Source organism: Acanthopagrus latus, chromosome 15 (genome assembly GCF_904848185.1).
Source record: "Acanthopagrus latus isolate v.2019 chromosome 15, fAcaLat1.1, whole genome shotgun sequence".
Taxonomy (NCBI): domain Eukaryota; kingdom Metazoa; phylum Chordata; class Actinopteri; order Spariformes; family Sparidae; genus Acanthopagrus; species Acanthopagrus latus.
The window spans coordinates 20,328,780-20,356,395 of NC_051053.1; the positions used below are offsets into that span (position 1 = coordinate 20,328,780).

General features: G+C 42.3%; 4 protein-coding genes across 6 annotated transcripts; 2 read left to right on the top strand and 2 right to left on the bottom strand.

Moving 5' to 3' along the window:
* The first annotated feature begins 910 nt into the window (after positions 1–910).
* dnajc9 (DnaJ (Hsp40) homolog, subfamily C, member 9) lies at positions 911–4,054 on the top strand. The gene is made up of 5 exons (XM_037123040.1): positions 911–1,266; positions 2,748–2,888; positions 3,160–3,414; positions 3,519–3,605; positions 3,708–4,054. Exons 1-5 carry the CDS (start codon positions 1,093–1,095, stop codon positions 3,807–3,809), a joined length of 759 nt encoding a protein of 252 aa, XP_036978935.1. The 5' UTR covers positions 911–1,092; the 3' UTR covers positions 3,810–4,054.
* On the bottom strand, positions 3,997–13,508 carry fam149b1 (family with sequence similarity 149 member B1). 2 transcript variants are annotated; one of them, XM_037123029.1, is made up of 16 exons: positions 12,984–13,508; positions 12,357–12,473; positions 11,776–11,920; positions 10,892–11,040; positions 10,559–10,702; positions 9,677–9,832; positions 9,383–9,564; positions 9,144–9,286; positions 8,455–8,523; positions 7,805–7,917; positions 7,277–7,501; positions 6,285–6,408; positions 5,936–6,061; positions 5,755–5,836; positions 5,263–5,400; positions 3,997–5,112 (listed from the first exon to the last, which is right to left on the bottom strand). In XM_037123029.1, the coding sequence occupies exons 1-16, from the start codon at positions 13,028–13,030 to the stop codon at positions 5,030–5,032; spliced, it is 2,043 nt and encodes a 680-aa protein (XP_036978924.1). In that variant the 5' UTR covers positions 13,031–13,508; the 3' UTR covers positions 3,997–5,029. The 2 variants fall into 2 exon arrangements, with proteins under 2 accessions (XP_036978924.1, XP_036978925.1); XM_037123030.1 differs by lacking the exon at positions 8,455–8,523 and having other exon boundaries at positions 12,984–13,500.
* Positions 13,509–13,736: 228 nt separating this feature from the next.
* ecd (ecdysoneless homolog (Drosophila)) lies at positions 13,737–18,765 on the top strand. Of its 2 annotated transcripts, none has more exons than XM_037123032.1 (15): positions 13,737–13,969; positions 14,102–14,347; positions 14,440–14,557; positions 14,652–14,739; positions 14,919–15,097; positions 15,248–15,440; positions 15,552–15,680; positions 15,796–15,921; positions 16,082–16,167; positions 16,566–16,669; positions 17,054–17,312; positions 17,469–17,536; positions 17,625–17,854; positions 17,935–18,179; positions 18,572–18,765. In XM_037123032.1, the coding sequence occupies exons 2-14, from the start codon at positions 14,152–14,154 to the stop codon at positions 18,157–18,159; spliced, it is 2,001 nt and encodes a 666-aa protein (XP_036978927.1). In that variant the 5' UTR covers positions 13,737–13,969; positions 14,102–14,151; the 3' UTR covers positions 18,160–18,179; positions 18,572–18,765. The 2 variants fall into 2 exon arrangements, with proteins under 2 accessions (XP_036978927.1, XP_036978926.1); XM_037123031.1 differs by having other exon boundaries at positions 13,739–13,969; positions 14,128–14,347.
* si:ch211-248a14.8 lies at positions 18,658–27,188 on the bottom strand. The gene is made up of 5 exons (XM_037123038.1): positions 27,010–27,188; positions 24,402–24,463; positions 23,795–23,996; positions 21,367–21,667; positions 18,658–21,288 (listed from the first exon to the last, which is right to left on the bottom strand). Exons 1-5 carry the CDS (start codon positions 27,010–27,012, stop codon positions 20,882–20,884), a joined length of 975 nt encoding a protein of 324 aa, XP_036978933.1. The 5' UTR covers positions 27,013–27,188; the 3' UTR covers positions 18,658–20,881.
* Positions 27,189–27,616: the final 428 nt, after the last annotated feature.

Consider the following 27,616-nt stretch of genomic DNA (forward strand, 5'->3'; position numbering starts at 1 on the left):
AGAGGAGTAAAGAGTTTAAGAGTTTGGAAAACTTTATAATCAGTGTTTTAATTGATTATTTGGTTAAAAGTTAGTGTTTAATTCAAATGTCGACAACTATTTATTAATTATTGCAGCCTTATAAGATATTAAAACATTAATTCAGACATTTTTGATATCATTTGATAACTTAATTCAAAGTACTGTTAAAATATGTAAATTTAAGCCAAGGTTTTGGAAGTTAATGTAAATTTAAAACCAGGATTATGTAAAAAAAAAAAAAAAAAAAAAAAGTCAACAAATGATAAAACTGAGGTCATTGAACTTTTTGACACGTGACAGGTGTCAATGGACTTTGGTACTCACATCTAGTGAACACACAATAAGACCATTAAAGGTGCACTATGTAGTTTTGGGGAAGAGATTTTAATCAGAAGACAGAGATCTTCATTGACTGAGTTGTATCCCTAAATAAATACCGTTTTAAAAACTGAATAAACAAACTCACCTTAAAGGACAATTTCATTCTGTTTTGTGGCGGACCCCACCACCTTTTTCTAGCTTCACACAGTGTTCTGGGGACCTTACTTCCCTCTGAGAAACAGCTTCTTTTCTTCTGAGTTTGTATTATTTCCTCATTGTGAATTTCTTCTTCAAAACTACATAGTGTCCCAATATACAGTACAACAATTGGAAGAACAGATATTTATGTATTATATATTTATATGCACATAGATAATATTGAAGAAGGTAGGTCAATAAATATAAACATAAAAAATTTAAATAAACTTTTACATGTTTGACAGTCATGTTTTGAAGACTTTCTAAGTAACAACTGACATAATAAAATCCTCATTACATAGTCTGACGAACTGGATCATGAGAACCAATCACAGAGCTTTTCGGTTTGTTACGTAAGCACGTCGCTCCACGTACGGATGTATCCAACAAGCCAGCGCGCCAAATTGATGTTGCCAACAAAAGGAGAGGCAGAAAACTGGGACTTAATCGACTCCTGCGTGATTAACAACAACACGCAGCCTGAGAAGCGTTGAATAGTCGTGAGAGAAAACACTTGACGGGTCAAAACTCGCACTGACGGACTCTGTCAGGATGGGTTTGCTCGAGCGGTGCGAGGAGCTCTTCAAGACCTCAAACCTGTACGATTTGCTGGGCATCAACAAAGAGGCAGCCGAGGCAGATATCCGGAGGAGCTACTACAAAGTGTCGCTCAAAGTGCACCCGGACCGGGCTCCTGAAGACCCGCAGGCCACAGAGAAGTTTCAGGTAACCGCTCCTCGGTGTTTACTGTCAGACGGCGCACATAAACACAAGCTAACCTTACAAGCTAGCTAACACTGCAAGCTACCATGACTAGCTAGCTGCAGCGAGTAAGCTGCTGCTTAACTCTGTCTGATCACCTTGTCATGAAAGTGGCAGTGGAAGCAGAGTTGTTTTGGACATTGATTTGTTAGCGACACGTTGGCCAAAGCCCTCGAAAGCCCTGATATAAGTGTAGCTAATCCTACGTGTAAAAATAACCCTGCTAGCTATGGCCAATGCATTTGTTTTGAAAGATGTAGCTCATCATATTGTTGCCTTGTTTTTACTAGTTGCATTATGTACACACCAGAAACACAATTATTTGAATCTGTTATCAACCAATTATTGGCAATGAAACAATACAGATTAGAGGAGGGAGATATGGACGCAATCCTTTATGTTTGAGCTAATTTAATTGTACTCCACATTTTGCTTCATTATACTGTATTTTGTAGTTTAATACCGTGCATACATCAAATGACCAGATGGAAGTGTGTGTGTCTATTTGGTGCAATTTAACTATAATTAAAATTCCTGATAGATTACAATTGTTTAATTGCACTAATGCAAAACTGTTGTTAATTAAATCTACTTGACAGGTGTAGAGATACAGTATATTTTTAAATGTGCACATTCTGGGCAGATAATTAAAACAACATGGATACTGGTTCGCCTAACATTCATACAATTAAAGTCTCATCTGATCTGCATGTCATATCAACAAAAATGTTAATTTCAGGCTGATGTTCATATCGCATTTCAAAGCCATTATCAGCCATTACTGATGATGTGCTGACATTTGGGGATCAATATGGCATTTTCAGGACCAATACCCATTACTATAAATCAAGGAGAATGAAAACTGAAACCTGGGATTGATATTAATTTGCAGTTCAAATGAAACTCTTTGTGCCAAAAAACTCAAACATCCAGAGACTGAAGTCAAGTACTGTTCTTAATAATTATTTTCAGTCACTTTACCTGAGTTTTTCCATTTTCTGCTACGTTATACTCACTCCCACTACATTATTTGATGGTTACTTTGCAGATTCAGATTATTCAGTGTTTATAGGCTATTAATTGAGACGTGTTACTAATCACATAGTATTGAGAGAGGATGCTGCATCAGAACCAAAGCAGCAAATCAGTTTATTATCGCCAGTCAGAAGGAAAAATCACAGATACTGATAATCGCAAAAATATCGGCCCAACAATTGGTCCACCCCTGGCCGATATATCTGGCATCCCTGCCTCGCTGACTAGATTATTGCCCATTATGTGCTCATAAAACCAGAGATAACAAAGGAAATAGCTTATTTGTTTAAAAAGTACCTACAATTTTTTTTCTCATTCTCTGAAGTGTTTATCATCATATTGCCTGAACCTAATATAGAAATGTTTTTTTGAATTGAATGTATTTATTTCTTTTTCTGGTTCCTCTTCAGGTGTTGGGGAAGGTGTATGCGGTGCTGAGCGATAAGGAGCAGAGAGCCGTGTATGACGAGCAGGGGGTGGTGGATGAAGAGTCTGACGTCCTGAGTCAAGACCGCTGCTGGGAAGACTACTGGAGGCTGCTCTTCCCCAAGGTATATGAGCACAGCAGGTGTTCTCTGGCTCAACAGTGAGTCACACAATGTGTGACACACATTGTGTTTTTGTTATACATGCGATGTTGTAATGCTCTGGGGTGAGTCACTTGTATTCAAGGAACTTTATGGTGGATCATATTCAGTGATAGTGAGCACGTTTATTGGGTCTTAAAGCCTAGAAAATAAAACACACCTAGGATAACATTCTAGCCTCAACCAGCATCTGTTGCTGTCTTGACAACCTCCTGTCTCTCTGTCCATCTTTTAGATTACAGTGCAGGACATCCTTGAATTTGAGAAGAAATATAAGGGCTCTGATGAGGAGCGGCAGGACGTGATCCATCTGTACGTGCAGCACGAGGGAAACATGGATGCCATCGTCGCGTCAGTCATGTGCTGCTCCCAGGAAGATGAGCCCAGGCTGTGCAGCCTCATCCAGGCGGCAATCGACAGCGGAGACGTTGAAGCATTCCCAGCGTTTACTAAGGAGAGTGTAAAGAAGAAGAGGGCTCGTAGGAAGAGGGTGAGAAACGTGTTAAAGCCATATATCTACACTAAGAGGGGCCTAGTCTCGAGTATCTCATACTTTGTCTCAGCTCACCACTGTGATTGCATTTGACCGTCTAGGCTGATAGAGAGCGACAAGAAGCAGAAGAAATGCAGAAAGAGATGGGGCTTGGTGATCAAGATGACAGTCTTGTGATGATGCTTCAGGTAAGAGACGTATGCGCACATGTATGAAATCATTTTTTTTTTTGTCTTGTCTGGTTTTCTTATGGTTTCTTACGTTAACCATCCTCTTTTATCTTTTTCCAGCAAAGACAGAAGAGCAGGGAGCAGAATTATAACAGTTTCCTGTCTGACCTGGAAGCCAAATACTCCAAAAAAAGTGGCAAATCCAAAAGAGGGAAGAAGTGACAGCATGCAGGCCATGGTTGAAGAAGAAAAAGATGTACACGTGTTGTAGCTGATGTGCTCATTTGTTTAAAAAAATCCCACTGTTTTAGATTATATAAGAGACTTAAAGTACATTTTGAAGTTGCTGCCTCCATTCTGTGTTCCTCCCCTTTCATCTGGCCTCAGTAACTTTGTGTCACACTTCATCAAAATGTAAATGCACCTTTTTATTTGTCCATAAACCCTAATAAATTCATATTTATATACATTTGTGTACAGTTTTTTTATTATTTTGTATAAAATACAATCACAGAAAATGCCTTATGAAGAAAAGCTTTTGATTTTCAAGCTTTGTCACCTTTTTGTAGCATGGCTGTCTGATATATTGTTTTAATAACTATAGAAAGGAAAACTACCCTGTGTGCAGTAACCCTGATGTTATCCCCACATGGCTTAACTTGTATAATAAGGAAAAAGAAATTACCACAAATACAGCATTTTGTACAGACGCTATGAATTAATCCTGTAAAGTTATCTACATGTTTTTTTTCGAAATGCCTCCTGTGTTCCTACATTATTCCAGTGATGTAGTAAAAGCATGTGAGCTGCAGAGTCGTTCCATCAGTGCTTATACGTCCACATCCTCTCAGTGTATGATGTTAACAGAGAGAAAGGCAACTCAAAAACTTGCAAGGTGGCATCTCTAGTTCTCGTTCCAGTGTGCAATGAGACGCTCCGGGTCGATTTCTTTTTTTATACATAGGGCAGCTGACACTTGTGTCCTTTATAAAAGATACAGTACCAAACTCTCTGATGTAGCATCAGAGAGGGGAAAAGTGCTTTTTATCCTCTCTATCCCTGTCCTGGATGGATGTGTTATTCCCTGCATAGTCATTTACCAGCACAACAACACACCGCAGAGGATAATATACAGTACATTCACATATAAATAGGTATATTTACACATTCAGGTCATACATACATGGTTAAAAATGTCCACACATACAGCTCATACTGTACATGGAGATGGAGTTACTGTTGATTTGTGTTTGGCAGCCACATAAGCTGATTTTTGTAATACAAAAATAGGCTTCTAAACAAAAAATTCACTAAAGCAGCATTATATGAAAAAATCCTGCTACTTTTGTAAAATAAAATAAAAAGTTTAGTGGGCACAGATGCTGCAGAGCGGCGCACTTTGCTGTGTAGAAAGTTGAATGGCTGAATTGCTGAAGACGGGTCTACAAGCCAGGTCTGCTGGCTCTGGATGAGATGCCGCCTCGGGTGTAAGACCGAGATGGGACTGACACAGGCACCACTGGAGCTACAGGAGGGATAAGAGGGATGATAAAAAAACATCTCAAGTTAATGAACACACTGAATCATAAACTTAAAAACATCCTACTAGTTGGTGGGGATTCATAGTTTATCTTCCAATCTGGAAGAGTTTCATCAGCAGCTTTAATCTACTGACCTGGGACAGGGGCTTGTGGGTCTGGCTCCTCTTCGTCTTTGATGGGCGAGTGCCCCAAGGGGTGGTGGGAAAACGAGTCCAAGAAGGATGAGCTGCTGATGCCAAGACTAATGCCAGTCACACCAATCCCAAGAGAGTCTGTTGGAATGAATGAATAAATTGATGCATACGTGATTAACTGAAAGTAAAGTAAGGGGGAAATACTTTAGTATTTAGCAAATAACATTGGATGAATACTTTAAAAGGATGGCTAAAATGACTGGATGAAATGATAACAACAACAACGACAACGACAACAACGGTTGAAACAACTGGCAAAAAACCATGGAGTGGTGTTCAGTGCAGATTAACTAAACATACTAATCATTGACAGTTTAACTGAAAAATGAATTAGACAAATAATATTACAGCCACAATTAAACCCAGGTTTAGGGTTGGGTATCTCAGCCCTTTTCCAGCAACCTTTTGAACCATTCAAGTTGAATTTCTGACCTGTGCCAACAGAGGCTCTGCCTGGCCGCCCCTGCCCGATGTTGTCCAATACTGTGAAGGAACGACGATATGGAGTGTCCGACTGGGGAAAAAAAAAAGAAAAAAGAAACAGGTCACACAGACTGTCTGTGACACTCAAACCACATACCATGGCTTATGTTTATGCTTAAACATATCTTACCCTGTATGTGTGAGTGGTGTTTGGGCGAGAGAACACATCCAGCATGTGGTGGCGATCCCTTGGTATTGAACTGCCAGCCTCGTCATTTATAGCACTGTGAGCGCGGCTGGACGGGCCTTTCTGACGCTGGTCGCATGCAATAAATACGCGGTTAGTTTACTGCATTTGAAAAGTGAATAAATGCAACAGCAATGTCATTTCTATCCTGTATACTTTCATGTGCCTGGTAGATTTCTCAAGACGATAATCTTTTTTTATAGAGCTTTCATTTAACCTGTGTTTCTGTTGAGGTGCTGTTCCTAGTTTGTCATTATCGGTGCAGTTATGTTTCAGTGGCGTTAAAGTGTACCTGAGTGGGTTTGGACTGTTGCCCTGAGTGAGATGACTCTGGGTCTCCAGTGCCGATGGGGGGGAGGAGTGTGTTCCTACTCAGAGGCAACAGCGGAGACGTCAGGCGATCGCTGGCTGTTGGTCTGTGGATGAAGACACACACACACGTCAAATAAATATAGTATAAATAGATAGATTGCTCCATGCTGCATCTATGGCACTAACATACATTTATCTCTTAAATAACAATGGAGGCTGTGAAAAAAGCATGAATGCTAAATCTAAGCATGAATGCTTTTTTAAAGTAAAGACCCAAAGTGATCTGTAGATAGTGTTTGATTTAAAGTTCTGGAATGAATTTCTTCGCCACCGTGCAATAAGATGTTCAAAGTTATCTCTTCATGGACAGAATTTGACCGTGACAGTGACTAAAATATCAAAGTGATTAAAGGAATAGTTTGGCATTTTGGGAAAGGTGATAATTCGATTTCTTTTGCTGAAAGTAAGACGAGAAGTTCAATACCACTCCACTCCACTCAAATCTATTTCTATTTTTTGGCCAGACATAGACCTAAAGTTGGGTCTCACAATGATGACAGTAAAGTAAAAGTAAAATCCAAAAAGGTTTTTACACCTCAGTTTTCAATTGTCTCATCTAACTCAGAGACTTACATTTCCTAAAATACTGAACTATTCCTTTATTCCTAATAGGAAACAGTAGTTGCTGAATTTTGCAGAGGGACTGACATTCCACTTGACAGAAAACTAAGTGGCTCACTTGACAGTATTACTCTTTCACCTACGGTTCATGACAAGTTCATCTGTGAAGTTGGTTCCTCAAATGAATTATTCTGCTGCTCACAGCCATAAGGCATGACTTGAAAGGGAGACTGTTTTCAAAGTAATCTCACTCTGCCTCTGCACAACCTCAGAGACCGTAGCGGAGAATCACGGGAGAGCAAAAAGCTAGATAGGAGTTTGGGTGGGGTTGGCGAGGAAGCGAAAACTCACAGACGTGTCCCGCGGATGACCTCATCCATGGATCCGGCCGCGCTGGACTGACTCAGGCTGGGAACCAGTGGCAGGAGAGTTCGGGGAGGAGGGTTCCTGCGCCTGGCAGACTGTGCTGGACGGGACAGCGATGAAGAGCTCTGCTCCAGGGTTCGTCGTGGCCGAGGTTTACTGGAAGGGACGACGCTAGAGCCTGGTCTATGACACGGACGCTCCTCTGGCTCCCTGTATGGGAAGGTGCACAATCGATGAATGATGCATTTTCACCTGCTGCCAGCTGGCTGGACTCTCTGCCAGACAATGTGTAAAGACCAGGGACAGAAACATGGCACGGGGCGATGTCCCTCGTTTGGCAGAAAGTGTTTACCTCTAAATGGAGAACAAGAACTACAAGACATTTATTCATTCCCATTCAAAGAGCAAAATCAGGTTTGGAATATACAAGTGTGTGATGTGTCACTGATTTCCATTTTATTTATCAATCTGGCACCAAAGCTCATTGGTTGGAAGAGTAAAATGTGTCCCTACTGGTTTCTTTCCAGCACACCCAGGTTCCTCTGCTGAAGGGGGATGCTGTGGATCACGATGAGGTCGTTCAGGTTGTGCTGTGTTGCTGCTGCTCCTACTGGGACCCTTCCAGCCTGGGGAACAGTGTGTGGTGAAGGGGAGAAAGCAGGAGACAGAGGGAAGGTGGGGGAAGAAATGGTTAAGAGAGCAGGGACAGAGAGAGATAAGAGAAATAATAAAACAGGAAAGGCAGGTTAGATACACATAATGCATTCTATGAAGGCTAGTAGCCACATGGTCAGTTGATTCCTTATTTACGATACAGAGTGTTATCAAAGAAATGTATCAATCATGCACTGATGTCAGGGGACCCATTTTCAGCTATGCCACCAACCAAACGTAACATTCACAACACTTAAAACGCAACAAAAGCAATAACTAGCAAAACGAAAGCATTCCAACATTCTCGTTGTGACAGAAAGGAAACATCTAAAGAAAAATCAGAGTAGTGCGTGTTGAGGTTGCAGTTAATTAAAAAGATGGCTGGTGAAGATTCGTGTTAATCAACAGACACAAGCACATATAGTCTAGAAATAAAAGACAATGAGCCGCCATGGACGGTGTGCGCACAACACGCCACCACTTTGGCTCTAAGTGAGGGAGTTACATACACTGGGAGGCCTTTTCTGCTTTTTGGATTTCCGTCTGGATTTGTGCTTTGAGCCCCTTGACTTTGTGTTCTTTGAGGGGAAAATAGGCATGACCAAGGGTGGAGGTGGTGGATACAGAAAGGAAGGAAGAGGGGTAAAGGACACAGAGGTAAATAATAACATGGAAAAAGACAGAAAAGGGGAGATAAGGAAAAAATGGACAAAAAAAAACATATTTGCAAGGTGAAGGGCAGAGAGTAAAAGTGGGAAAGAAAGAAAACAGTGACACGAGTTAATGAACTGGAAGCACTGAAAGGCTGAAAGAGCAACAGTGTGTGAAAAAAAAGGTGACGATCAAGTGTGGATTGTGGAACAGAGACATGAGACTAAAGTCAGCAAAGAGCTTGTAGATATGAATGCTAAACAAATGTTATCTACTCTTCTCAATATTACTTGTATTCTGCTACAGTTTTAAGGGTCACCCCACACTGGTAATGTATTTATTAACACTTGTCATCATAAAACTTGTATTTTCATGTCACATATTGCATTCATTTTCAACTTAAAGAATACTAAACGTGAATTATAAGTGTTTCTTGTATTGGGCTCCTGTCAATGTCTGAAAAAAAAACAACAGACAGATTCTGAATGGACCTCCTGACCGGCTGCAGGGATGAAAAGTGCAGTGAGGCTCGCAGACTACCACTGACCTGAAACTGCAGGCCAGCTGTGAGAGGGGGCACCCTGCTCTGGCCAAGTTTGGGCAGCATGGTGGGCAGCATGGAGAGCAGCATGAAGGGATTCTGGGAGTCTTGCTGCACGGGGCTCAAGTTCCCAGAAATCTTTTCATCATCTGCCAATCGCACAATCCAAAGGCAGAGCATAAGAAAGGGCATTTCTTAATAAAAATCAGGTCAAATGCATGCTAAATAGTTATATTCAGCCCTACTTGAGGTGCAGCACTCCCAGTGCCGTTGAACCAGCTCTTTCATCCAGCCAACCAGCTGCCGCCACACGTCATCAAACAGCAGGTCGAGAACGGCTTGGCGGCGACACCGGTACGGCGAGACAGGGGGCAGACAGTGATGCCTCCGACCTGTCTCTGAACAATCCTGCTCCCACACCTCCTCCCTGTTTAAAAAATGGTAAATCAATCAATAAATAAATAAATAAAAACAGCAGCTGAGGTTTACATTAATCTCTGGGATAAGCAGCATGAGGAAAGTGATTAACTCACAAGTACCTGCTATCAAAAGCCAAGTATTCCTCCATCAGACCCTCCACTTCAATCACTCTCGGCTTGTCATGACTGCTGGAGCCACAGGAGGTGCCAGGAAGCCCGTCCAACTCGGCTGAGGAGGACTTAATCAGCGCTGCTCTCCTGCCCTGCACATTCAACCTTCCCGAAACACAAGGGCACACGTAGATAAGCACTTTAAAACGTACACCTGAAATGGTATACTCACAAACACAAGAACATGCATGCATTCAGCAGACAACTCAAGCCTGACAATCAGAAGGAAAATCCTGATATAAGCATAAACAATCGCACACTACTCATTATGTCAACTCCGTTTTGGCACTTTCTTGGTACAGCCATTAAAAGTGTTGGTCCCAGAAACTATTAATCACAGCCAACTAACTTGACTCTGACCCACAAACCCGACTGACAGGCCAGTGCATCTAGGTCACAGAACCACAGAAAAAGGCAACATTCATCTATAATTGATGCACCAGTCATGTGGACAGCCAGCCAGCTACAGCAAAAATACAGAAGTTCTTAAAGACCATGGATTTCACAGTTTCAGGTATAAACCCTATCATATGGTCAATTTTCCTGATTTTTGGAAGCCAAATAAACATGTGCCAAACTGTTTCTGGGCGATGCAAATACCAATTACTAATAAATATATGTTCAAATCAGTATATGGAACAATCACAAAATACAGTTTGTGTTTACTTGTTCAAAATTCAGTCCAAAAATGTCAATTAATCAGGTAGTGTTATATATCAATAATTAAAAATGTGCCTTACATCAGCAAATGTATCCAACAGGTGCATTTGACCTCCTGTGTCCTTGTCTTGTCAGACAGTCAACTAGTGAGGCACTACAGTGAAGACTTACTCTGTGCCACCTTTATCTTTCTCCTGCGACTTCACACCGCTCTCTTTGCTTCCTGTTGGGCTGCTGGTGGAGCTGCCTCTCCCTGAAGTAGCATACCATTGGAATCCCTCATCACTGGGACACACTACCTGAGTCCCCTGAATCCTGAGGGACACAAACACACAGTGACAAAAAAAAGGAAAATAATTATGTTTTCAAGAAAGAATTCAACTGTTTTGTTTTTTTCAGGTTTGTCTCAACAGTCAGCAGCAGTCTTTGATACCACCGCCGCCCTGTTTAACTCAGAAGGATAATGTCAGAAGGTTGATAGCAAACTGCGGAAAAACACAATACCGAAGATGTGGGAATCGTGTGACCCACTGCTGACATTCATCCTGCAGCCCCTGGAGTATCCCTCCCCCGCTGCCTCTCCCCTCGTACAGCTCTTTGTCGATCTCCTCAAACATTTGCTGCACCTGCCGCGACGCTGCCTTGTCGAACTCCTGTGGGACAGAAAAACAGAAAGAGACAGAAACACAGGCAGGAGAGTTAGTCATGCCTCTGTTATGATACCGCAGCTCTGTGACTGAAAGCTGCTGATTTGTCTGTTTATCGGACACTGGAAACACGTGGACACATAAACATATTCAAATCTCACGGCAAGCTTCAACATAGATTATAATCAGCTTCAGTGTGTGTTTATGGTCAAGCTAGTTCATATGCTATAACAAAGAAACAAGAGAGAGACGAAGACAGAGAAGTGAGTTTGGAGAGTTATTTTGCGTTACTGTGAATTTTTTACTTCTCAGAAGCAGCTTGAGGATAACAAACTAAATAAATCATTGAGTCCTGGAAAAGTTTTGTAGGACCAAGTAAGGCTAGAAGAAAGCACACCAATACCCAGCGGAGTCAGGCCGTGCTTACACAAAGAAGCAGCAGACAAACAAGGAGGGTGTCTACCACACGATGCAGTGATTGATTGTATGCTGTTCTATGGTTTTCCACAGGTTTGCAATAAGGTGACTTGGGGGAAATGTGAATAAGTAAACTGACATCTGGCACGCATGAAAATACGTTTGTGGAGTTTTTATTTTTTGGTTTAAATCTATGCAAAAGTATAACAGAGAGGATGGAAAAATGTTAGAGGAAGAACATCTGCATGACAGACAGAGCAGGGCTGGCAACGTTGCTTCACACAAAGATTGTTTTTTTTTTTTATTCCGCAGGAGTAGACTTACATCGTAGCCCCAGGAGAAAACAGAGCTCCTCTCTGTAGAGATGCCGGTGCCTGTGGAACTGTGGATACCTGACCAGGACTGGTTGGAGTCTACCGAGATGACGGTGGGGCAGTCAGAGTGTCCTGAGGCAGCAGACGTCTCTGAGCTAAGAGAAAAGGAGAAGGGAGTTATTATGTTTATGTGCGGTTTGAGAAGTACCTGTAGGGGATATCGAACACTCTTCCCACAGCAACACATTGACAGTGAATTTAACAAAGATCTTGACTATAAACCAAGTCTCAAAGTGGAAAATACAGGGCAAATGTCAAAGTCATTGAATATTCCAACAGCCTCCCTCATTAATTATTCTTTTAACTGCACATCTGAAGGAGGCAATGTGATATTTATTAATCCACTGCTTCTGGGTGTCCTGTTTCACATAGCGAGAGCCTTGAGACTCAGTTGTCCACTCAACAGGGTGTTACATTACAAACAAACAGGCAGGAGTGTGTTTGTGTACTGCTTGGAAGTGGTTTGATCTTTGCCTCATTGCAGAACAAGCCAGAGCTGCCCATTTTGTACAACACCCAGGACTGGGTTACCTGTTGTGGGCAGAGACAGCTTCCTGGAGGTCATGGAGGTAGCGCTGAGGGGTGTGGTTGTCGTCTGCTTCCTCTGGGAGAGGGTGGTGGTCAAGGCTGCTTCGGGACAACCCACGACTGTATAAAGGACAGATTGAGAACACTGATTTAAAAGCCCTGATTATATACCCAAAAAAAGCCCTGTTGTAAGATTACATTTTGGAGTGAATAGTCTGATGCTTCTTATTGCTTTAACATTCTAGTGCTTTTGCATGTCTTAGCCCTTTAAATACAAATATAGTTCACTCAACTGTCGACCATTTTCAGAAGCATTACATCATGATAACAAGGACAAGTTGTTCCTCCAAATAGTAGGATGGCCTGAAATGGGGTTTTCAGTTGAAAGGCTGGACATCATTATGGACTGTTACTATGTCTGCCTAAACCATGCGACAGATGGACTCTATGAATCAATAAAAATATTATTTTACACTGTTATTTGATAATGGTGGAGAAGTCAATCAACTGCCTTTCCCCCAGAGTAGAATAACGTCATTCAATCTCCGAGAACTGGACAAACCTTGTTTACAGAGTCCAGCTGCTACAGTAGCATAATGCAGAGCTGTCACTTGTATATTTGGTACTCACATCTCAAGTTTGTGCGATACAGGTCTTCTGTTGTAACGTGAAATCATTCTCTTCCTCTCCGTTTTAGAGGCTCAAGCCTTCGTCTGTCATTCTAGCCTCCACACCTCGCAGGGAGCACTGAAGTAGAAAGACTGTCATTTCCTCTGGACCGCGGGTGAACACCTTTTAGTGCAAAAAGATGGACAGGGCTTTGGTTACTGATGCTAACGTTAGGAGGAGGCTACGTCCAAAATTATGCTAGCTAGTGTTTCATGGACGGACGGGTATAACATCGAAAAGGCACGGACGGCATTGTATAATTCCCCAAAAGACATATTCTGTTAAATTAGCCTTGCTACATTAAATTAGCCTCTTCTGTGGCCCAGAAGTAGCCCATGAAATAGGTTTAAGCTAGCTACATCTTAAAATACATGAGTGTGTAACGTTAGCGGAGCTAGCTGTCGCCACCTCGGAGGGTTTACTTTGCTAACGTTAGCACCACCAACAACAATAACACGGCTGTCATGGATACGCAGCTTCGTATCCCCGTGGTCTCATGGGAAATTGATTTCGGACTGCCACAAAGTAGCCGTTACGCTCCTGGCGTATGCACTACAACTCCCAGCATCCAATGCGAGAACGTGAATGCGTTGCTGAAATGCATCCGCTTTTCGACGGTGGATTGTAGTTTGTACTAAATGTTAAAAATGCGCATTATCTGTTAAATATTAAATATTAGATTTTTATTAAATTGGGTAAAAATATGTTTTATTTGAAATGTAGATTTGGTAGAATATGGGTTGGTTTTTTTTTTTATCTAGAATAGCGAAAATTAGTTCATAAAAAACGTAGGAACTATTATTTGTTACACTCTTAGGGGGTAGTCGAGTTAAATTCACAGTAGGACCTAAACAGTGAGAGATGGCGTGATAGAAACGTATGATGTGAAAAGTGTAAATCGCTCCGGACTGTTTTGATATCACGTCTCACGTTTAAAACAAGAACAGGTAAGTTTGACTGACATTCTCAAGAGATACTCTTAAATATCAACAGTAATAATTATGGTAAATGATTTGCGGTTAGCTGTTAAAACAGTTGACTAATGTGAATACTTCACTCTCTCTTTCACGATTGCTTAGACTTTTACCTGCTGTCCTTTTATCAGGTAATATTTGTAAAAACTGCTACAATGGACGCCCTGCAGAGGAGAGTGATTCTGGAGGACATGGTTCAGTACAAGCTCTTCTTGGTCCAGTCAAATTCACAGCAGACTGAGGAACATCTCCCACAGTTAGTAGATGAGATTCTGGCAAAGGTTGCGCCTTTCTTGGTTCAGTACATCTGGCAGCATCAGCCATTTAACCTCAAGTATCACCCTGAGAAAGGTATAATCTTCAGAGGTGAATTGATTTTAAAAATTGGTACTTGTTTTTTTCTTGGCCATGTAAGGACTGATGGTTGTTGTGTTCACTGACAGGAGATGTCCCTGCTCACATTGGAGGTCAGACTCAGTTTGGGGACAATGTGGAGGACGAGTGGTTTATTGTTTACCTCCTGCAGCAGATCACAGAGGCATTCCCACAACTCGCTGCCAGGTGAAACAGCATGTTTTGAGTTTATGCCTAACATGGACCAGTTTCATCTGTTTGTAAATTGCCTTCAACTTCTCTATTATGTTTGTGTGTGAAGAGTCGAGGACAATGATGGGGAGTTTCTTCTCATTGAAGCAGCAGATTATCTTCCCAAATGGCTAAATCCAGACACCAGTGAAAACAGGGTGAAAATAAAAACCATATTTTACTCTGAGAATCTTGTTTATTCAGTTATGGAAAAAAAACATTTTTCTGAGTTTGAATTTCTTCCCGATAATTACATAGCGCCCCCTTAAATATAGCTCTTCTGTCATCATCTGTATTTACTATAAGCCTTAAGTCATTCCCTCACTCTCTTCTGCAGGTCTTTTTCTATCAGGGAGAGTTGCACATTCTGCCCTGTCCCTCTAAATCCAGTCCGGTGGGGATCTCGAAAGATGTGGTACCAAGGGTGGCACAAGCTTTAGCGCTGCTCTCCGCCCACACAGCGGCCTGTCGGGCAAGCCCAAAGATTTCTTTCGCCGTGATGAAGCGACTATCAGGGTGAGAGGATGTCTTCACTTGTTATAAGTCAGCTTTTGATACACAAATTTGTCTGCAAATTGAGCTTTTTTTTTTGTTAAAAATACAAATCAGGCAGATTCTGAAAACGTACAAAACATGTAAAATCTTATAATTCTGTACTTTCAACAGGTACCCAGAGAAGATCAAAACTAACCTCCATCGTGCCCACTGTTTCATACCAGCTGGTATTGCCACAGTGTTGGCACAACGACCAGACCTGGTCGCTCCTGCAGTGTCGGCGTTCTACCTGCGAGATCCAGTAGATCTGCAGGCGTGTCGAAGCTTCAAGAGTTTTCCTCCTGATACGCTCGTCCTTACCTCGGTAAACACACTTGAAGATTCATGATTGTAGCTGTCTTGGCAAAAAGAAGCGGTTGACCTCCTTTATACAAACCATAACCTTGTTCTTGTAATTATATATATAAATATATAGGTGACATTCACGCGTTGCCTGTACGCCCAGCTGCAGCAGCAACAGTTCATCCCAGACAGGAGGAGCGGCTTCACCCTGCCACCTCGCTCTCATCCACAGTTCAAAGCCCACGAGCTTGGCATGAAGCTGGTGAGCCATCATCCATGTTTCCTCTACATTCTGATCCCGTTGTTTAGTTTGTATCTGATTATTTGTCTGTCCCTGTGTGTGTGTGTCTGTGTGTGTGTGTGTGTCCTGTTCTCAGGCCCATGGCTTCGAGATCCTGTGCTCTAAGTGCAGGCTGCCGTCATCAGAGCCTGATGCTCCTGTCAGTTGTAACCCTCAGTGGAAAGACTTCATGGACAGTCTGAAAAGAAACGGCTACTTCCGGGTCAGTCTCACGTTTTCTGAATGCCGAGGCACTTAGCTATTTAGCGACACTTGGAATGTTAGGCTAGATGTAAAAGCACACATTGTACAAGATGCAGTTTACACAGTATGTATCTACAGCAGAGTGTTTAAGTTTTTGACTGTATTGCTGTACAATGCAGGGAGAACTGGAAGGCTCAGCGGGTTACAAAGAACTGACAAGATCTGCAGAACACTTCTTTAAACAGTCGGTCGCCCCCAAATCAAGGTGAGAACTGTGAATGTTCATGCATGTGTGCAAGACGAGAGCTGCAGCAATTAGTTGATGAACTGTCCGCTATTAAATTAATCCACAACTATTTTGATATAAGATTAATTGAAAAACAAGAGTCAAAGTTTACAGAGTCCAGCTTCTTAAATGTGAATAATTTCTGGCTTCTGACTGAAGATTTTTTGGGCTCTGGCAAAACAAAACATTTGACACCATCTTGGGCTTCTGGAAACATTGATCGACAGTTTGCTACCATTGTTTGACATTGTACAGACCAAACAACCTTGAAAATAACAGTTAGTTGCAGCCTCATACATGACTTATTACTGTGAGTACGCCTGCATGTGACATCTTTGTGCATGTGCATCTGTCTCAATGTGCCTGTTTTGTCTCAGTTCTTCATCCCCGGGTGAGGACGTTCTCCAGCTGCTGCACAGCTGCAATCCACTCAACTTGGAGGAGCTGAAGAGACAAGAGGCAGAGCTCCCCCAAGAGGACAGTGAGTGAAAAATCTATCTTTGGGTCAAATGGTGGCTAAGAAATCATTCTCGCACGACAATTTATGGGTTTGTCTGTACATTGTTAGTATTTCCTGTGCAAAGAAGAGGTTCAGATTAGAGACATCACACCTCTCTCTAGTGTTACTTAATCAGTTGAACATTAATCTTTGTTACTTTTTAGTATTTCAATCACTGTCTATAGAGTTAGGCTGCTGTGACCTCGCTAGAAAGTAAACATTTGTCCGTCTCTGCCGCCTGGGATTTTCCGTTTCCTGCCAATTCCTTTCAGCTTCTGTCCTTTTGGTATGCCTCCTCCATTCTCTTCACCGTCACTCTTTCATCCATTCCCCATAATTAGTTTGTTTTTGTGTGTCTATCTCCAGGTGACAGCTGGCTGGATATCACAGCTCAGGATTTGGAGCGCATGTTGCAGGAGAGGAGCGGGGGGAGAGCCAGTGTTGGCAGCCAAAAGTCCGGTTCAACCAAACAGACACAGCACGTCGAGGGCGCAGAGGAGAGGGGAAAGGAGGCGCAGGGCGACAAGGAGGAAGAGGAGGGCGGTTACAGCCTGGTGGCGGTCAGCCGGGGGATGAAGGACTTCCTCAGTGCCATGTCATCACATGAGGGTGCTGAACTGCCTTGGTGAGGCAGACTGACTGACATATGGGTCTATGAGTAAAAATGATATGGGATCATTTGTTTATATTTTCTGCATGATTGCAAAAAGTTCAAGCATTGTCCAACATACATGAACAGTGTTTTAGTTCTGGGTTGACCTACTTTTTCTTTATATTCCAGGAGCAGTTCGGCTCAGCCTTTTAGTTTTGACCCTGATTCCATGGCCAGTGCACTGGACAGACTTCTAGGTACGTAGAAGTTATGAAGTAAAAAAAAAATCTAATAGAAACTTTCAGCATCTCCCTCTCTTCACTGATTCTGTCTCTGTTTTTATAGGAAGCAAAGAGGAAGAGCTAGATTCAGATGATTTAGAGGATGATGATGATGATGATGATGATGATGGTGAGGAGGAGGAGGAAGGGGAGGAGGAGCAGGAAGAGGAGAACGGATTGTCTGGTCAAGCAGAGATGAATGAGACAGAAACTTTGGACGGTCTCAGAAAATACATGGACCAAATGGATCAGGAGCTGATGAGCACTAATATTGGACAAAGCTTCAGTCTGACGGTAAATTCAGGTTTTACACACAAATCATCTTGAACCTCGTCAGGAAACAGTTTGTTTCACTATATTTTTCCTTTCTGCAGAGTTGCAACAAGGCCGGACTGGTCAATGGCTCCCCTCCAGCCTCCACCACCGACGGCCTCCCGACAGAAGAGACGGAGGAGGAGATCCAGCCCCTTGACATCGACCTCAATCTGGTCACAAACCTGCTGGAGTCTCTCAGCTCTCAGGCCGGTCTGGCTGGACCGGCATCTAACCTGCTGCAGAGTCTGGGTATACACCTGCCACCCAACTCTGATCCCGCATAAAGGACAAGAAATGGACTTAGGTAATAATCGAGGTGATATTTGGCGGGAACCAACACACAGAAAAGCTCGTCTTCAGGCTCCATTGCACTGACGATACTTCTGTTGGCCAGCACTTACAAACAAACAAGGCTATGTTTACATTCAGTGATTCTCATCCAAATGTATTATGTGCACTGTGAACACATTTGGTGCCTGGAATGTTTTAAACCTGCCTTGTTTGTAAAATACACACAGGAATACATCCATCACATTGTGCTGTTGCTTGACGAGTCTGTTCAATTTTTTCAGTCAAGAAAATCAATAAATGGAGATTTTTCTCTCCTAATTGAACTTTCTTCCCCAAAATTACAAAGTACTTTTTTATCATGTATTCTTATGAATCTTTGTTTTTCCATCTTCCTAAATCCCGCAGACGGTGCTTGAAAGCAGGACTCTACCACTGAATACAAGACAGAAAAAGCGGTCTCATTGAGCTCAAGTCAAGACATACCATTGTGATCAGATTTATAGGATTTTTAATACATGCTGCTTTGTGTGATGTTTGTGGTTCGTGACGGCACTTGCATTTCATTGTTAAAAAACAGAATAAATATTTTTGGAAGGAAAGCCTTGTTGTTTCTCTGTGGTGCACCAGGTAGAGATCAGGTAGATCAACATTCTTTTCACATTATTTGTTTAAACAAAATAGTACAACATTTACTTTCTGTCTTTAAATGTAACATTTAAATAATGAAAGCATATTCTTAAATTCAGACACAATTTAGCATCTTAGAATAACTTAAAAATAGATTCAAAGAAAATGATTTCAGCACCATTGAACTCTTCTCATCACCGTCCCTTCTCATCTGACAAATGTCAGCAGTCAGACTCATTCAAGGGCAACTCCAACAATCTGTGGTTAAAAATTAATTCAGCCGAGGTGAGCCTGAGTTTAAATATTTTTAACTCTGTTAATGTGGTGAAGTCAGTTCAACAGTCTTGTGTCCGGCACGAAACGACCTTCATCGTTATCCTTCTCATCTGAAAAATGTGTCAGAGTCATTCGAGGACAACTTCCACAAAACTTTGCTCGAGAATTCATCCAGTGAAATGTGAGAGTTTAAACCTCTGGAATACTGTTCTGTACATTAAGTTGCTCATGAAAACATCTGTGTCCACTATCAGGAACTTTCACTGTCTACCAGGCAATAGTTTAAAAGAAATTATCACATTTTCATGAATATACATAAGGGAAAAATGCTTGTTATTCCTGTTTCACCTTCAGCTCTGAAATAAAACTCTGAACTGTGCTGCTGATTTGTGCTTCTGTCATTCTCTCTCCCGTTGAAACGACGGTCTGTCTGTCTTTGTTGTTAAAAAGAAGTACCTGCTGCTCTTTACCCAGTGTGAACAGGGCAATCTTTGTTTAGATGCTTTGACCTTCAGATGTTCAGATCTGTCCTGTACAGATGCTCACGTTCAGGTGCCTCACTCTTCTGATACTGTTACATCGTGTCATATGTTCTATAAGAAAGTCATCGGTAACACTTTGTTTTAAGTTGGCACAATGATTCCCTCAAAATGTATTGAAAGTAACCCCAGTATTATTTCATTATAATGTTCTGCTTTTGTCCAACAAGGAGTTGATAGATAGCTGATTGCTTTAATACACTGACAGCAAACCTCCAACTGGTTTCTGCTTAACTTTAGCTGATCACACCATTTTAATTTACAACCACCTTCCCGTCAGCAGGCCACTGAAGTGAGTTTTTACAGGTTCGTTTCCAACTCCTGCCCGACTTCTGTTGAAAAACTTGGGAAGTTAGTCACTAAATAGGAAGGGATTCACTTCTTGTTTTTTGATCATGAAGTTTTGTTTGTTGATAATTAACAATTTATGGTGCCTAACTTAAAAAAAACAAACAAAAAATATAGGAAAAATGTTCCAAAGTTTGACCGATCTGCTTAAATTATAGAAATTTTAAAATTGTCCTTATATTAACTGGTCTGCAGAAGTTAGGAGAAACTAGCTTGTATTTAAGCAGCAAAAAGTCATTTTCATATATCTGCCTGCTGAGGTTGAAGTTAGTCAGAAACTGGTGGGTAAATAAACTGGCATGTAGAGCAGATTTTAGGCAGAAACCAGGTGGAAGATTTCTAGAAATGCTTTAACATTATTACCAGCTATTTATCAACTGGTTAAAGCACAATATTATTATTAGATCACGCTGGGGTTATTATTGAGGCAACTGTGGGATCTTTTCCAGTCACTTAAAATATTTTGCTGGTTAATTTCCACCTAAAGTCCTCAAAGTTCAGCAGAAGTGACAAAGTTGCAGAACATAAATATGTTATCAGTCATCAGTAAAGGATGGTAGCTGACTCGTCCTACAATCGCAAAGCATCGGTTTTTGACGAGTTGGACTGAGACTCAGAAATCAACTTTTCTTACAAATGGCACCTTTTAAGGTGGGCCTGTCAACGGAGTACTTGCTCACAAAAGGGAGATAAAAGCTGGTCCACATGGAGACTTTTGGACCCAGCAGTAAATCATTAGCTTTTTATGGCTTTGCGATATGCTATCGTGGTTATGATCACTTGATGCATGTTGCTTTTCTGCTGATATGTTGTATTTCATCTCAGCTGATGCTCACATTGCCGTGATCAAAAGTATGAAGGTCAGCTTGTAATGAAGGTATCATGCTGATACATTAGAAAAACAGTCACTCATTCCCTCAAGAAACTACAAAAGGTGGATGAACGGCTGCACCACCTGCCTCGCCGAGTGCAGCACCGCAGCAGCCAGCGGCGAGACACAGAGAGCCGATACGCCGACCAGGAAGTTCAATACCATCCCCAGAAGGAGGATGGCGAGCAGGTATCCGTGGAAGAGCAGGGTGCGCCAGCTGCTGTGACCCAACACCTGCCAGGGACTGTCCGGGTGCAGCAGCCACAGGAGGCCCAGCACCCAGCTCTGGTTGACCAGCTGGGTGTAGTAGATGTCAAAAACGGAGGCTTGGGCGTCAGCGGGCTGGCGGCGCTCGGCCTCAGACACTTTAGCCAGCCATGTTAGAGAAATACTGTGTAGGAGTAGAGCCAGAGGTGCATATATGTACTCCAGAGTGTCAACGCCTGCCAGACCCTGAGCGACTGCAGAGAGAAGAGAGAACAGAGGTTGACTGGAGGTGAATTTGTAACCATCATTTTCAATCCTCAAGCGGTTTTTACCTGTGATGACAAACGACGTCAAACTCAGGATGGAAAAGCCAACAGAGATGTGGACAGAAGGGGGGGAGGCCAGCTTCAGGCACACACTGAAGCCCACAGTTACTAGGGGCAGCAGAGGGAGGGTGAGGGGGTAGAGGCCGGCGGAGGAGCTGCTCGCTTTGGCCCACATGGCCAGCACGCCATGGATGCCGCTGCAGACGGCGGGCACCAGCAGCCGCTCACCCAGGGGCCTGGAGTAAGGCTTCAGAGGCGCAAGATCCAGGAGGTGAAGGAGGTTTAAGAATAAGATGGAGACCAGAACCTGGAAAAGACAATATCATAATAAAAAAATCTTCAAATTAAGTAAAAACATCAAACACTTCATTTAATTTCATTCATATTGAACGAAGTTCTATGTGATGGCAACCAGCGATACATTCAAACGTTATGCCATGCTGTGGTCTTAATTTGACCAGTGTGAGTTTATCTGGAACATGGTCAACAATTATGCTCATTATTCTGTCCGGGCTTTAGGTTATTTAAAGGTGCACTATGTAGTTTTGTGGAAGACATTTTAATCAGAAGAGAAAGATCTTCAAACAACAACAGCTAATTGCTGTCTTCACGACTGGATTAACTGAATAAACAAACTGACCTTAAAGAACAACACGATTTCATACTGTTTTACTTTGCTCATATTTGGCGGACCCCGCCACCTCGCTAGCTTCAAACAGTGTTCTCAAGAACAGCTTGTTTAGTCACTTGCGGAAATAAACATTTCTGAGTTGGTATAACTACCTCATGAACACTTAATAATCCCATTTTGAGTTTGACTTTCTTTCTTTTCGCCTTTCCTTGACTCCTTCACAGCAGACACACCACTACTTGCATTCTGAAAGGCAGGGCTCCTGGTGGTGTTGGTGTAGGAGGTGGCGTGGAGCAACATGGACAGGCTCGGTGTTGATAAACACCAGCGTGATAAGATGTTTAACCAAATGGCTCACCAAACCGCTGACTAACAAACTCTGTCCAAAGGTCGAAACTGGCTAAGGCTGGCTGAGCTCTGTGAATGAGAGGTATGTACATGTACCGGTTGAGCTGGCCTGATGGTTAATCAGATGTAGATGACATGTATATAGTCATACAAAATAAGGCAATGATAAGTGCTTCATGGTGACTGTTAAAGAAACAACATGCGGCCTATATGAAGGCTAATGAGCAGCTGGTCGATGGTTAATATGCTTACCGTCTTTGACAGTTATTAAAAACATGTTTAATGGTTTTACAGGATAGTTGTTATTACACTGGAGCAGGTAATTTCATACCTGGACAATAAAGTGCCAGCTGCTGGCTTTTGTAATTGTGTGTATGTGTGTGTGGGTGGGTGGGTGGAAGTGTGTGCATGTGTGCACATGTATGAAGGGCAGGGCTTAAGGTAGTTGTGGTGTAGTAGGAGGTGAAGTGACACAGATGGGCTCAGCCTTAGATAAAGACTAGTGCATGATGGATGTTTAACCAAACCGCTGACTACTAACTGTGACGCCGTCCAAAGGTTAAAATCCAGCTAACGGCTGAGCTGAGCTTTGTGTACGAGAGTCACATCCCTTGACTGCCAACAGGCGTTTGTTGTGGTTCTAACAGAAAGTGCAATGAAAATGTGAGATTTCTGACATAGTTTTTTACTGTTAGAAACATGTCCAGGTGTTTTTCCTCAACACGGCGACACACACCTTGGATTTACAACTCCTGATGTAGACACTGTGGGAGGAGTGTTAAAGAATGAATGACTTCATGCTACAACGCTGACTTTATTTCAGAGGTTAAAGTTGCATTTATACGCACTCACTCACTCGCAACATACCCTTTGCTTGTGTCGCTGGAGTTCTGAGTCTTCACATCCCGACTTTGTCCTCCATGTATGTCAAATCATGAATTATTAATTATGATCCTAAACAGTAGAAGATTACGTTTGTGACCTGTATCATTTTCTGCAGGTTGAGGTTTTCTCATTCACTCAGTTTATGTTCTACTAACTGTAGAATATGCAGAATAAGTTATTACTAAGTGCTTCATAATGACTGATGAAGAGTGACTAATACGCACGCTAATAAGCAACTCGTTGGTGGTTAATGTGTGTTCCCTGATATAAAGTGTTGTAGTTTTTACGTACATAAGATACTTAAACATGGGTTTTCAGTGCGAGCACACTAGTTGCCGTGTGACTTTTCCCCATGTGGCTGCAGAGATACTGTGAAGGCAAATGTAATTGCGGCATAAGCAAATACCCTGCTGTCAAGACACGCAGCGCTCTGTGTAAACAGCAGCTCAGTCATAGAAGACAGGGTTGTTTTTGCACAGGTGCCGATGGCGGGCAAACACTGCTCCGCTTTTGATTGATTCATTCAGATTGAAGCGTGAACTGAAACGAGCCGGGCAGCAGGGCACCAACCTGGCCGAAGCAGAGAGCCACAGCGTACGGGTAGTGGTACTGGGGGATGAAGATGCCCGAGACAAAGTTTCGGAGTCTGTCAGCCAGGCCATATATCACCACGACCGAGAGGCAGAGGGCGGGAACCAGCGGCTTCAGCACCTGACTGGATGAAAGAGTCTTTGTCGCCAAGGCACACCATCCCCTCAACCGCCTCCCTGAACTGTACACAGGAACAGATGGGAATCACACATTAACAATGACATTTACTGCGTGTTTGTGCAGCTTTCCCAACTGCGCTGCTGTGAACATACAGCGATGCATTTTTTTGTTTAAGCTGGAAAAAAAATAAATAAAAAACTGCCAGGAAACCAAATTGAGATGTGAAATTCAAACCCAGCTAATGTTTCACCCATGTTTCCCCAAGCTTAATTTTTTATAATGCTTCCCAACTGCACACATTGGCTTTCCACTCAGGAATTACTTGGTTTGCATATCTGCTGTAATAAAACCAACACCACTAGTCTGTCTTTGAATGCAAATACACTTTTTTTTTCTCTCTACATACAGCTGCATCTGTGTAACTCCCTGGTTCCTAACGATTTTGAAAATGATTTTAAAGGATTACCTTTTACCCATAAGACATGGTGTCATTCTGTGCATATGTGGCCGGGAGCATGGATCTGATGTCTGGAGACAAGAAGTTCAAGATGAGTACAACACTGTAATCCAGTATCACAATCTGTATGGCATTCAAAGAACAAAAGACAGGAACACCCAGTTTAGAGGTAAGATCGGGCCTAAAAAATCCAGCCCGACCCGACCCAGGCCCGCAGGCATTAAAGCCCGACCCAGCCCGAGCCCGACCAATTAACTTGATTTGCAGGCCCGAGCCCGAAGCAAACCCGAAATTTCAAGATTACGTTCACGAAATGTGAGCCGTGCGCAAAGCGTGCTCTTGCTCTGCGCCTCCTGTTTAGTAGTAGTTATATAGCAATTACCTTACAGCGCCGCCTTCTCTCTTTTATCCAAATTATTTATTTACAACAAGTATTCCTTAGTTTAGTGTCCACACATCGTTTTAGTATACATTTTTATAAACATATATTTATTTTTAAAAAAGTCAGCGAGAGAGAAGCCCGAGCCCGACCCGACCCGAACGTAATGATTGACATTTTTGGCCCGACCCGACCCGAATTTCGGGCCGGGTCGGGCTCGGGCTCGGGCTCGGGCTAAAGTTCTTACCTCTAACCCAGTTTAAGCACCAACCATCAAAACATCCTCACTTGTTATCTCTTTGCTACATGCTCAGTTTAGTTCCTGTTGTTATTTGGTTGAACGTTGTTTATTATTTTGTTTCGTTAGCCACCCACAATGCACAGCACAATTCTTCCCAATTGTCAGTGTAATATTTGTTCTTAATGATACATATGTACAGGCACAAGGGAACAAGATGTGAGGTCAATGGTGTATCCGTTATCAACACATGGGGGGTTGTCTGTAATGGTGCGCGTCCATGGAGGTGCTGTTGAGGCATAAGCCATGCAGTTGCTGACAGTTCTTGTTTTTCAGGATTTTCCTAGAAAGGCCACTGATTTGCATGAAGTAGCCAGAACCCGGGACGTGGGTTTGTGTCCCGTGTGGAGCTCGACTTCTTATATTGAGTTTTTTTTGGTCAGGTGAAGGCAAAGTAAGAGATAATAATGTGGTACAAAATGAGTACCTTCTTCCAACGACCCTAATGAGCAACAACTTGGGAGGAATTTAATAAAAAGCTTAAGTACTTGGCGCTCATGGTGCTCATTCCAATACAAGCATGTTCATCCCAATCACAATCGCGCAAAGTGAGATGCAGTTCAGCTTTTTTTAATCAACACTATAAAGCTAACCCTAACAACATCACCTTCAATATGTTTGGCACTAGGCCGACTCGATGTTTGTCTGGAGTTAGTTTCCCTGTAGCAGAAACTTAGTGAATTTGAAAGTCAATGGCTCACAAGCTCATAATTTCCTCGTTTAAATTGTGCAGTGACCCATTTGCCATGAGTGCTGTTAATGACTTACAGTTACCCTGTGACAGGACCAGCAATTAATCATCTACAGCCACCTGATCATAAAAGCAAGACTTTCCACTTGCTGGCCTCCACATCTAACATCTAACAATGACAATAACATGCCGTTCATAACAGAGATAAACCACATGAACCTGAACCAGCTCAGGCCGCTTAGGTCCCCTTGAAATCCACTGTCACACCCCACACTGTGAGTCAGCTTACTTTAAAACACATATAGCAACATATTTCATACATATGCATCTGGTATGTTCCTGTCAGCACTGTTTACACTGTACATCTGTAAACCTGTTCTCCTTTTGCCATCCTCTGCAGACCTACCCTTACACTCGTGGGAAGTAGTTGACATGGCAGATTCATAAACTCATTACCCCTTAAACTTCCCCTTTTATTGCTCTGTCAGAATAACAGAACAAGTAACGTTTCAACTTCACATCTTGTTCCCTTGTGCCTGTACGACTAGACCATGTATTGGTTCACACTGTCGTTGTACATCTTTAGTAGAAACTGAATTGAACAGATTTATGCCGTATGTGGGACTGGACTGATGATTAAGGCGTTAAGTCACAAGTTTATCAGGTGAATGTGATAATTATTTGTTTATTATTTTTGTACAATTTGGTTGATTGTAGTTTATTTTGCTTTGTGTTGTTTATTTACCTGTCTATTCATTAATAAATTGAAGTTGAAGACAAAAATCATAAGAAAAATGTAATATATTGAACATTTATTTCGTAATTTTGACTTTCTATCCCATAATTTACAACTTTTTCCTTCATAATCTGTATTTGTATGTCCATAACTGTAGACACACTATAACACATTATAAGCATGTTTATAATCTGTGATGACGGATTATATTCATTAGCTTCACAGATATTTCATTGATAGTGATGCCAAAATTTAATGTGAGGGCAAAAATCATAAGCAAAATTGGATATATTTGACATGAATGCCATAATTTCGAAAAGCTTCCTAGAGAGATTGGCCTCGACCAGAATCATAAGCACAACGACACATTCTCAAAAGTTACACAGTTACTCATTTCATTTGAAAGGCTCCACATACAGCCTGCTAATAAAGCCAAGAAATACACTACTGAGCATCAAAACAACACAAAGACAAACAGTTTGGGGTTGAAGCTGCGTGACAGGAACGACTTACCATCTGGAATTCCTCATAAAATCATACTTGATCTTGAGAGCAACCATTCCCTTCGTGATGCCATTGACAGTGTGTTAGTAATAATGAGAGTGTTGGTGTGAGGAGACGCGTCTCTGTCACCACGCTGCTGCTGCTGCTGCTGCTGCTGCGGCTCTCTGCGGCTCTCTGCTCGGACATTCACCCCATCTGCTTCCTCACCGCGTCCAGGTGGACTTCGGTCCATGCTCGTGTTTGTCTTCCTATAATTAACGACGCAATCTAGTTTGGACAGTTAACTGAAGGTCCGCATCTCCGAAGATAAACGGGGAACGACACACACACAACAGAACCCGTGAAACCATTAACGAGCCTGACGCATTTTACTACACGTGACCTGGAAAAGCGAGAACCAACCGGCGGTGAGAGGAATGTGACCTTCTGCTGCGTGTCGCCGTGTTATCTCACTCAGAAGTGGATTCTGGATTCCTAACATTATTGCTCCACGCCTTCTGCGGGTGCGAGTGAGAGTTAAAAACTCTGTTCTCCCCCCCAGTTGACACCTGTTTGTGACATTCCTGACACTTCTCCCCTCCTGCTGCGTGGTCGCTGGTCACTGTGGCCGGAGTCC

Excerpts from the sequence above, each read along its gene's own strand:
- dnajc9 (XM_037123040.1), top strand. The coding sequence starts at position 1,093 with ATGGGTTTGCTCGAGCGGTGCGAGGAGCTCTTCAAGACCTCAAACCTG. Across the intron at positions 1,267-2,747 it reads AGGCCACAGAGAAGTTTCAG|GTGTTGGGGAAGGTGTATGC; the intron begins GTAACCGCTCCT and ends GTTCCTCTTCAG. Across the intron at positions 3,415-3,518 it reads AGAGGGCTCGTAGGAAGAGG|GCTGATAGAGAGCGACAAGA; the intron begins GTGAGAAACGTG and ends TTGACCGTCTAG.
- fam149b1 (XM_037123029.1), bottom strand. The coding sequence starts at position 13,030 with ATGATTTCACGTTACAACAGAAGACCTGTATCGCACAAACTTGAGAT. Across the intron at positions 11,921-12,356 it reads GCTGTCTCTGCCCACAACAG|CTCAGAGACGTCTGCTGCCT; the intron begins GTAACCCAGTCC and ends CTTTTCTCTTAG. Across the intron at positions 9,833-10,558 it reads AAAGATAAAGGTGGCACAGA|GTTGAATGTGCAGGGCAGGA; the intron begins GTAAGTCTTCAC and ends TGTTTCGGGAAG.
- ecd (XM_037123032.1), top strand. The coding sequence starts at position 14,152 with ATGGACGCCCTGCAGAGGAGAGTGATTCTGGAGGACATGGTTCAGTAC. Across the intron at positions 14,740-14,918 it reads CAGACACCAGTGAAAACAGG|GTCTTTTTCTATCAGGGAGA; the intron begins GTGAAAATAAAA and ends TCTCTTCTGCAG. Across the intron at positions 17,537-17,624 it reads TGCACTGGACAGACTTCTAG|GAAGCAAAGAGGAAGAGCTA; the intron begins GTACGTAGAAGT and ends CTGTTTTTATAG.
- si:ch211-248a14.8 (XM_037123038.1), bottom strand. Across the intron at positions 21,668-23,794 it reads TGGCTCTCTGCTTCGGCCAG|GTTCTGGTCTCCATCTTATT; the intron begins GTTGGTGCCCTG and ends TGTCTTTTCCAG. Across the intron at positions 21,289-21,366 it reads GACGTCGTTTGTCATCACAG|TCGCTCAGGGTCTGGCAGGC; the intron begins GTAAAAACCGCT and ends TTCTCTCTGCAG.